Source organism: Acartia tonsa, chromosome 9 (assembly GCF_053477335.1).
Source record: "Acartia tonsa isolate MP-2025a chromosome 9, ASM5347733v1, whole genome shotgun sequence".
Classification (NCBI taxonomy): domain Eukaryota; kingdom Metazoa; phylum Arthropoda; class Copepoda; order Calanoida; family Acartiidae; genus Acartia; species Acartia tonsa.
Genome location: NC_137268.1, coordinates 221,325 through 232,097, shown reverse-complemented (window position 1 = coordinate 232,097; position 10,773 = coordinate 221,325). Strand labels below are relative to the sequence as shown.

General features: G+C 29.9%; 1 protein-coding gene across 2 annotated transcripts; it reads right to left on the bottom strand.

The window, feature by feature from the left end:
- Window positions 1-388: 388 nt before the first annotated feature.
- Window positions 389-9,901, bottom strand: LOC145327972 (uncharacterized). 2 transcript variants are annotated; one of them, XM_080171491.1, is made up of 11 exons: window positions 9,788-9,901; window positions 8,531-8,654; window positions 8,132-8,221; window positions 5,914-6,012; window positions 5,654-5,752; window positions 5,167-5,265; window positions 4,915-5,013; window positions 4,545-4,643; window positions 2,936-3,004; window positions 2,345-2,393; window positions 389-1,763 (listed from the first exon to the last, which is right to left on the bottom strand). In XM_080171491.1, exons 1-10 carry the CDS (start codon window positions 9,890-9,892, stop codon window positions 2,365-2,367), a joined length of 912 nt encoding a protein of 303 aa, XP_080027617.1. In that variant the 5' UTR covers window positions 9,893-9,901; the 3' UTR covers window positions 389-1,763; window positions 2,345-2,364. The 2 variants fall into 2 exon arrangements, with proteins under 2 accessions (XP_080027617.1, XP_080027618.1); XM_080171492.1 differs by lacking the exon at window positions 5,167-5,265 and having other exon boundaries at window positions 390-1,763.
- Between the last annotated feature and the right edge of the window lie 872 nt (window positions 9,902-10,773).

Sequence of the window (10,773 nt, the reverse complement as noted above, 5' to 3'; positions counted from 1 at the left end):
TAGAACAATGTTTGTCTGTTTGTTTCTTTGTACCAATGGATCTCACTAACCACTGAACCAATTGGGTTCTCCTTAATTTTTACTTATCTTTGAAATCAAAATAAATAGTGCTCCTAGAATCCTAGGGACAAATCCGCTTGTATAAAATAAAGAGGAAGCAGAAAACTTTCTATAACCTAAACAGAATAATAAATAAGTAGCTATTGAAAATAATATAGACTCATTATAGACATACAAAGTAAATTAAATTAGAAGATAATTAAAATCATAAAATTAAAACATTGAATGCTAATAATTTTATTGGTTATATATCAAGGACAATTAATCCATAATAATAAATGTTAATAATCAAAAAGTTTAAAGTATCCAAATCTATAATTTTTTTGAAATATTGCTTTAGATTAAACTTGAATCAAAAAATCACTTTTTACAAATTTATAAGAAAAAAATTTATAGATTTGAACTGATACAAATTAACAAAATATAAACTTACAAACTAAATTAATATGTTATATGATTATTATATCTGTAAATAACTAGCTATATAGAAATAAGAGAAAAGTTAATGTGAAGTCACAACAACCCAAGCTACTTTGTTTTCTTTCCATGATAAAAATTATATATTCTACAGATAATAAATCAAACTGGCAAAATCTTGAAAGTACAAACAATATTGATTAAATTCAAGGTATTATTTTTTTTAATTTCTTATGCTTGGATCCTGATACCTGATGTTTTTATTTTTTAATACCCAAAAATCTAGATAATTTTGTTAGTAAACTGGACCAAATTATATCTTTAATATCAAATTCTTATTACTTAGTCAAAATTCATGCCAATTTGCTCCATATACCATGTTTATATAGTAGACACTCAGTCCCTTAATGTAATTAAGATATTCAACAAGACATAAAAGACCAATTAGTCAATAAACTAGATTATTATCTTCAATAAATCCTTATAATAAAGTAAAAGGATGTTTATATATTTGTTTGTTTGTCTGTGTGTCTGTCTATAAGAATATTGTAATGGTTTCTTTTAAGATATTTTGATCTTTTATTTTCTCTTAAATTGAAATAATTTGAGGACACAAAGAAAAATTCCTTTTCAAAATCACACTTGAAGTAGCAAAAATGGATCATATTCTACATTTTATAAAATTATTTATTTGATAACTCCGTTCAGATATAATTATTGTTTTTTCATCTAAAATATTAAAAATGATAACCAATATTCAAATCATTACTCGGATGGTGGTTTAGTTTGATCTATGAAAATTTATGCCAAGCAATGTATTTTATCCCATTTACTAAGATTATGTACAATCATTTTTTTATGGCCCAAGATGCTGAAAGCATAGAATAAGAAAACTGGTTTTAATCTTATAATGATACATTTTTATCCGTGGAAAGCTGTTTGTAATATGATGCTAGAAATAACTATTATTACATTAAGGGAGAATGTCTGTAACTGGATATAAATTGAGTAAATAGTAATATATATAGTTAATAAAAAAATATGGGATCATGTAAAGGAAACACAGGTGTGAGTTTTATCATATTTTCACAGTAGGTTTTAAAAAGTTATTTCAAGTTAGGTTACGTTAAATTAGGTGATTGTCCTGCTGGGTAAGAGCCCACCGCAGGGTCTAGAAAGAGCAGAAAAGCTTCTGTGAAAATATGACGAAACCTGCTACTTTGTTTACTTCACATGACCTAAAATATGTTCTGTGAAGGATCTTTATCTGCTGCCATTTGTCAATTCTGAAGTATTATCATTGAATATAATAAGAAAATCCTTTTACTAAAGTAGCAGGATGTCTGTTTGTCTGTGTATTTGTACCAAAGGATCTTGCTAACCGCTGAACAGATCGGGTTCTCCTTCTCATAGTTCCCGGGAAGGTTTATAACTATTTTGGGGGAGGGTACCACCAACCTCCCAAGAGAAATCACAATAAATAGAAATTTTTTTTTCTCAATTAGAGACTCCTATTTAACATTGCAAAGTATCGTAGAACATTGATAGAGACTCCTTTGAAACATTGCAAGGTATCATATTATTTTTTTTGTTTAAACCAAACATTTAAAGTGCCACTAGAGACCTCTAGGGGCGTAGCCGATAGTAACAAATAAATCATCAACAAAAAAGATTCACTGGACTTAACTTATTCATACATTTAAATATTCTACAACAGAAAATTAATAAAAAAAAGGATGTGTGGTTTTGGTACATTAATCTTTGTTTAAACATGGAATTTTATCTTGAATGATTAAAGAGAATATTTAACTCTTTAGTTTTATTTTTCTTACATGTTTGCATATGTCGAATTTATATAACTTTTAACCTAATTTCAGTTTTGTTCATTTACTCAATATCCCCTCCTCTCTTAGCTCCTGAAATATTCATTACATCTTTAAATTAAATAAAAATAATAGAATGTAGATACTTTGATATCTGTATTTCTGTCATTATGACCAATCAAAGTTTCCAAGATGTCACAAAATTAACAACTCCTGGTGTATACAGAATAGCAATTTAGTACACACAAAAAAGATTGTCAATGTCAATCTTAAAATTTTATTTTTTTATCTGTCTATCTGTAGGTGTGTCTCTCTATAAATTAAGAAACCATACAAAAAATTTGTTATTTGTTATCTACCAGGAGACAATTTAAAGGTTTCTTTATGTACAGATAAGGGTTGCTAGATAGTATGGGCAAAGAGGCAAGTCAGAACTATAAAAAAGGGACTTGCACATACACATTCAGCAATCTAGCTCAACTGTATGGTGGTCATTTTGGATGAAACCACCCCTCCCTTCCTCTACAAATGATTGAGAACTCATTTAGGTTCCAGGGTATTAGGGTAAAAACAAAAAATGAGAAAGAAAACATGCTTCCTGCAACAGCTAAAGCTTAAACAAAAGGGGAACTTACCATTTTCTCTGAGTACATCTGCAGTTTCAGTAAGCCCCATAAAAATTGCCATGTCAAGTGCTGTGTAACCTAGACACATTAATTTCTATAAAACACATGTTCACAACTAAATATCTAGCCTAATATAAGATGGACAGAAAAAGAGGAATTAAACATATATATACATGGTGGGAGGATAATAGTAGAAAATTCTGATCACAATCAAGCTGTCACTCATTTGTTTTTGAAGATAAAAGAAAGCATAGAACATCCTATTATGAAATATATGAGTTAAAGTCAATTTCAGGTTACTGGTGCAATCCTGCAGGTCCTAATCCTACATGTCATGGCTTTTGTGAACACAATTTTTTAATGGACCTGGAGTAGAAAATTCCAGTCCCAATCAAAGTCGTAAAGATAAAAGGTTGTATGGACATCCCATTATCAAATATATGAATTCAAGTCAATTTCAGGCTCCAGGTAAAATCCCGCAGGTTCAAATTCTCCAGGTCATAGCTCCTGTGACGTAATTTTTTTATTTAAGGACATTGAGTTTTAAACTTTAGCCTTAGTTTACATAACATTTTGAGTTTCCTTGCTGACCACTAAATGCTGCAGCTGGACCTGCCAAGTGCAGCTACCAAAATTTTTGTTTAGAGAATTCTAATATGGTTCTTTTGGCTTCAAAAATAAAAAAATTCAGCCATTTAAATTTTTCAAAGTTAAAAAGGGCCTAAAACCCAGGAACTGCTATTCAGCCAATTAATTCCATTTGAAATTGCCATAAGTTAAAAAAGTATTTTAAAATGTGAAGGGGTTGTAGGAAAATTGTCGCTCAGAATTGTTTGTCAGAATCACATTCACTTTTCCTTGCCTAAAACCAATGGTTCTTAAATAAAAGGGCAAAGAAAGCATGCACAAAATGTTTAGCTCTGTAGCTCATAAGACTGGTACTTCCTAGATGAACATACATTTGTCTAATATATAAGAATATTAAGCAATAAAAGTATTGTGTAGCTAACCATTATTCTCCTATGAATAGTCATCAACCTTATGTTCTTATAAATAATTAACAGGTAGATGGATAGATACAATTAAAATAAATTGTGTAACTAACCATCTTTATTCTGTAAATTGACATCAGCTCCATTTTCTAGGAGAGTCTTCACAATATTAGTGTATCCATTTCTTGCTGCCGACATAAGACTGGTTTCTCCTGGATAAACATTTGTCTAATATATAAAATCATTCTACAATAAAAGTATTGTGTAGCTAACAATTATTCTCCTATAAATAGTCATCAGCCCCATGTTCTAATAAATAATTAAAAGGTAGATGGATAGATACAATTAAAATAAATTGTGTAACTGACCATATATATTTTGTAAATTGACATTAGCTAAATTTTCTAGAAGAATCTTCACTATATCAGTGTGGCCTTGAAATGCTGCCCACATGAGAATGGTTTCTCCTAGATTAAATGCATTTTTCTTATATATAAAAATATTATAAAATAAAAGTATCGTGTAGCTAACCATTATTCTCCTATGAATAGTCATCTACCTTATGTTCTAATAAATAATTAACAGGTAGATGGATAGATACAACTAAAATAAATTGTGTAACTCACCATATTTATTCTGTAAATTGACATCAGCTCCATTTCCAATCAGAATCTTCACTATATCAGTGTGGCCCTCCATTGCTGCAAGTATAAGACTGGTTTCTCCTAGATTAAATGCATTTTTCTTATATATAAAAATATTATACAATAAAAGTGGTGTGTAGCTAACAATTATTCTCCTATGAATAGTCAACAGCCCCTTTTTTCTAACAAAGAATTTTCTTTAAAAAGTAGATGGATAGATAAAAATACATAAATTCATATAAAGTAATGTAGAAAACCATTATTCTCCTATGAATAGTCATCAGCTCCATGTTCTAATAAATAATTAAAAGTTAGATGGATAGATATAACTAAAAAAAAATGTGTAACTAACCATATATATTTTGTAAATTGACATCAGCTCCATTTTCTAGGAGAGTCTTCACACTATCAGTGTGTCCTCTCTGTGCTGCAGCCATAAGACTGGTTACTCCTGGATAAACATACATTTGTCTAATATATAAAAATATTATGCAATAAAAGTATTGTGGAGCTTACATTTATTCTCCTATGAATAGCCCCATGTTCTAATAAAGAATCAAAAGTTAGATGGATAGATATAACTAAAAAAAAATGTGTAACTAACCATTTATATTTTGTAAATTGACATAAGCTCCATTTTCTAGAAAAATCTTCACTATTTCAGTGTGTCCCTCCATTGCTGCAAGTAAAAGACTGGTTTCTCCTAGATTAAATGCATTTTTCTTATATATAAAACTATTATATACAATATAAGTATTGTGTAGGTAACAATTATTCTCCTATGAATAGTCATCAGCCCCATGTTCTAATAAATATCAAATATTATTACAATGAATTGTGTAACTAACCATTATTATCCAGTATATTGACATCAGCTCCTTTTTCTAGAAGAATCTTCACAATATCAGTGTGTCCATTCCATGCTGCCTGCATAAGACTGGTTACTCCTGGATAAACATACATTTGTCTTATATATGAAAATATTATATAATAAAACTATTGTGTAGCTAACATTTATTCTCCTATGAAGAGTCATCAGCTCCATGTTCTAATAAATATCAAATATTATTACAATGAATTGTGTAACTAACCATTATTAGCCTGTATATTGACATCAGCTCCATTTTCTAGAAGAATCTTCATGATATCAGTGTGGCCTTGAAAGCTTGCATGCATAAGACTGGTTTCTCCTGGAGGAAAATACATTTGTCATATATATAAAAATATTATTGCATAATAGTACTGTGTAGCTAAATCATCATTATCCTCTAAAGAGTCATCAGCCCCATGTTCTAATAAATAATTAAAAGGTATATGGATAGATATAACTAAAATAAATTGTGTAACTAACCATTATTATCCTGTATATTGACATCAGCTTCATTTTCTAGAAGAATCTTCATGATATCAGTGTGTCCTTGAAATGCTGCATGCATAAGACTGGTTTCTCTTAGATAAACATATATTTGTCTAATATATAAAAACTAGCAGTTTCGCCTCTAGGGGCTTTGCCCCAAGCAGTTCGATGAACCTATTTTTGTGTTATTTAAATTCAAAAATGAAAATAAAAAAAAAATAAAAATTTGGGGTGGATTTTTTTTTGGGGTGGGGGTGGGTGTTGGAGGTGTCCCACCCCCTAAAAAAATAGCTTAAAACCATCACTGGACAGACAGACGGACAGACGGACAGACGGACAGACAGACAAACAGACAAACAGACAGACAGATGGACAGACAGACGGATAGACAGACAGACATTGTGTTGTAAAAAGTACATTTCTCTCCCAGAGAATATATGTATATTATTAAATATAGCTCAGTCTAGTGTTGTTACTTCCTGAAGCAGGTTACTGCTCTGGGATTGACACAGACAAAAGTGTATTCAGTTTATATTGTGAACTATTAATATCTATATTATCATTTAACTTGTATTTTAATTAATATATAATCATTAGTAAAAGATCTGTTTCTCTTTGCCTCGGCTACGCTACAATTGTATTACTTTGGATTATAGATATTATTCAATAAAAGTATTGTTTAGCAAAACCATCATTATCCTAGCCCCATTTTCTAGTAAGAATAAAAGATAGTTACAATTAAAGTAAATTATTTTGTAAAATTTTGTTGACCCTTAACAGTCGGGGCCTTTGCAGCACATTAATCAGTCAGGTTCAACGCTCCCCCCCCCCCCTATTACCTCAGTTCCTATTAAAGCTAGAGGGCTAAAATAATAATGTTTGATAATAAATTTCCGACCTTAAGTAAGTCAAAGTCAATTTTTGCTTCCTTCACCCTTTTATTTAACAACCTTTGTTTTTAGGTCCTTTTTTACTTAAAAATTTCAAACTGCTGTAATTTTCCTATTTTTGAAGCTAGAAGAAAATTGTTTTTGCAGAAAATGTTTATCTTTATGTAAATGGGCACAGGAGCCTTTTAAAGATTTCTGGAGACCTGGAGGATCAGAACCTACAGGATCATACCTGGAACCTGAAATTGACTTGAACATTTGTATTCAATATGAGGATGTACACCTAGAGGATATTTTAGTATTTTGGTAAGATAAAATGCTTAGTTTAAGTCAAAAATACATCTTTGCTCTTTACCTGGATGACTCTGCCAGGTTTGCTAACATCCTGTGCCTGCCAGGATAGAGATATTCAAAAAATTCCAACTCTCAGTTATGTGTCATATCCAAACTTAAAAAGTCAAACAGTTTGGGAGCTTTATCTTTCACAGGAGTACCATATCAGTTCAGCAGTTAGTTATATCCCTCAGAACAGCAAGACAAATAGACATTACCTTATTATAAGAATTTACACAAAAAGTATTTTTTAGAGTGTACAGTAGGATATATAAGTTGGAAGGAATTTTAATGTTAGGGGAAGATATGAAAACTGCATCAAAATTTAAGGATTTTTTATAAAATTCGTTTTTTGTGTAATTTTTTTTATCTAACAGCAGAAATACAATTTAAGTTAATTAATTTTGATATCTGTGATGAAAACTCTCTGCGCTCTGATTGGAGAAACTTAAGTGTTGTACATCATTCACCCAATTAGAGTGCAGGTAGTTTCTAGTCCACCTATCCTATTGGTCAAAATTAATTAACTTAAATTGTATTTCTGCTTTTAGATAAAGAACTTTACAAAAAACAAATTTTTACAATTTTTCGAGATTATATTTAAAATAACTTTTTCATTTAAATTAAGAAAACAAATGAAGTTTTCTAACAATATTTTTCTTAAATGTGAGTTATTTCATATCATTTAATAATGGATGAGAAAGTTGACATGTCCATTTATATGCAGTCACATTTTTTTTGTCAAAGTGGTCATAACAAAATAATCTTTTGATTTCCATGCAAACTATCTATAGTAAGTAGAGCGTAGAGTATGTCAAAAAAGGTTTTATTTTTAAGTAATTCTTGGAGTTGTTATTAAAGGGTTAATAAAATTTTTAAAAAGAAAATAAACTTAAAAAAAAGAAAAATATAAAATTTGCAATACTAATTATGCTATCTTAAACAAAATTTTAACATTTTTTTGCACATGAAGAAATTTAAATCTTTACCTTCATTATTATAAGCATCAACATTAACACCTTTTCTTATTAGTTCTCTGACTCTACTGATTTCACCATTTCTAGATGCTTCAACCAAATCTTAAAGTAAAAACAATAAACCAGGGTATATACCAAAATAAGAGGGCAACAAATCTTTTTATTTGAAACAAGCATGAAAAAGTGCTATAAAAATTATTCCTACTCTTAACAATTTCTTTTGTGTGACATACATATGTATGCAATTTTAGGAATAAAATATAAGTTTTATACATTAACAAATTAATTTCCTTTAATTTTATAATAAAATTTTATTTAGGTAAGAATAAACAATTACTCTTATTTAGACCATGTGCAAGTTTTTAATTGATATCTAGAATTGATTTTTGAAATAAATAAAAAAATCATTACCTAACTCTAAAGCTCTTGCTTCTAGTTCACTTATAGTTGTTTCTTCAGGAGTTGGTATACCATCAGGAGGAGGAGAAGTTGTGGAACAGGATATACTTTGATGTGCAAGGACCAACAGGAAAACCTTATAAAGAGAGAAAAAAATTTAGCATTGACTAAAAATATGATAATTTCTTTTTCGTAAATTTATTTACATTCAATAGCAAAAATTCTAAAATACCTGAAACTAAAGTTTTAAAACATTCTAAAGAATTCTGAAGGGGCAAAAAAGTTTAAATGTAAAAATTCTGCTACAAAGGTAAACTCATCTATAATCCTTATGCAAAGGTAAGAGTCTTTCTGACTGTTTAAAGGGTCGCACTAACCACTGAACAAATATGGTTCAACTTCACAGTTCTTTTTTTTATTTTATTGGAAACACAAACCTCTTAAAAAAAATTGCCAAAAAAAAGCAGAAAAGTCCTGCTAGGCAGATCCACTGTATGACTTACTAGTTTTACCTTCCTAATAGGGTGCTGCAACTTTTTTTTTTTCAAAACTAAAATTGAAAGTGGAAATCACCTTCCCCTATCCCTCCCCTCCCTCCATTGCAAGGGGCATTAATGGCCTCTAGGGGTGTAGCTGCTAGTACTACATATTTGGATACTTCATAATAGAGCAGATATTAGCCCTGCAGGTTTAGGGACCACAAATATAGACCCAACAAGGTTACAGCCCCCAACAGGTGTTAGGTATATAACCTTAAAAAATCTACTTTTCCTCCTAATAATTTAAAATTAAACCGCTTTCAAACTAGTTTAAGTTTCCAAAGGTTTATTAAAATATGATACTTATTTTCTCAGAACCATTTGTTGCAATGTTACTTAATTAAAGGATACTGTTAAAGACATACTCACATTTTTAGGACTTGAGTATAGGGATGCTTTGCTTATAGCATTGTACTTTGTTGTCCTAGAAATCAGTATTCCAAAAATCAATTACATCACATAAAAATTTTTTGTCAAAGAAAGTTAAAAATCAACATACTATAAATGGATGTATGGACATTCTGATAACAATTATAGAGTTGCTAAGCTTTTTAAATCATACCTAATTGTTGTAGGAATCATCATGCAAAGTTTTAATTGGATAGGACAATTCTAACCTGTCCAAAATAAACAAAAGAGCTAACCATTCCATGGGCTTATGGACAAACGGACGGACTGACTCTAATTATAGAAAACCTTCACTTTTGCTAAATAATTAACTTTAACATACAAAATTAAGTCTTCTCATGTTAAGAGTTGGCTGGTTCACAGATGATGTATTACTAAAACCTGTATCTAGCACTAATGCATGGTTATGCAGGGAGGAAGGGGACATTGAGCTGTTTATTACACTAGTCCCAAAAAATTGAAATAAAGATTTCTTATTTTAATCAAATTTGTAATGGTTGGTTGATTGTCCAAACTTTTCAACCACTAGTTGTAATCTAAAAAAACAGGTTATTTTGTTTATCAACATTGGGGATGCACATCAATTCATTGACCATTGTCCCTTATCCCTGTAGATCCCTGATGATTATGTAACTAGAGCCTCAGCTCAATTAGAAAGAGAAAACTAGTATGGCAAGAAAATTATTTTCCAAAATGAAGACATGTATTTTATAACAAAAGATAAAGTTTATATAAAATGAACTAATTGGAAATTTTCTCTTTACTCAAGAAAGAGGGTTTCTAATATAAAACTATCAAGTTTTACCATATCACTTTAAAACCGATTAATATCCAGTGGATTAGAACTGGTTTTCAGCCATATGTAAAATATTTAGTTTTCTATAAAAATATGAAATATTAGAACCAATTTTTTAGCCCATGCCTTCAGCAAATTTAGGCTAAAAAAAAATGGTTTTAATCTTATAATTTTATATCTGCGGAAAGCTGTTTATAATACAATGCAAGAAATAATTATTATAAATCAGTTATCCTTATTTTTGTCAATAACTTAAGAAACATATAAATGAAGAAAAATTTGCTTAATATTACAATTCCATGTCCCCTGTAAATCTTGTTTTGTAAGATAAAAATTCCAACTTATGCAACGTTTTACTTGGCTCATAAAGGGCCCCAAGCAGGATTTTTTTTATTTTTGATCTGTGCAATAATGTAGGGCCCCAAATTATTCTGTATTACATTGTTTTATACTAGCAGCTTCGCCCCTAGCCTCTCATTTTTTAACACCTCCTCCCACCAAATAAATACAGA

What these genes read in the sequence shown, in the direction of transcription:
- LOC145327972 (XM_080171491.1), bottom strand. Translation starts at nt 9,892, where the DNA reads ATGTCCCCTTCCTCCCTGCATAACCATGCATTAGTGCTAGATACAGGT. An exon ending in CAATTTACAAAATATATATG is followed by an intron (nt 4,644 to 4,914) that starts GTTAGTTACACA and finishes CATTTAATCTAG; the next exon opens with GAGAAACCAGTCTTATACTT. An exon ending in AGATGTACTCAGAGAAAATG is followed by an intron (nt 2,394 to 2,935) that starts GTAAGTTCCCCT and finishes TGAATATTTCAG; the next exon opens with GAGCTAAGAGAGGAGGGGAT.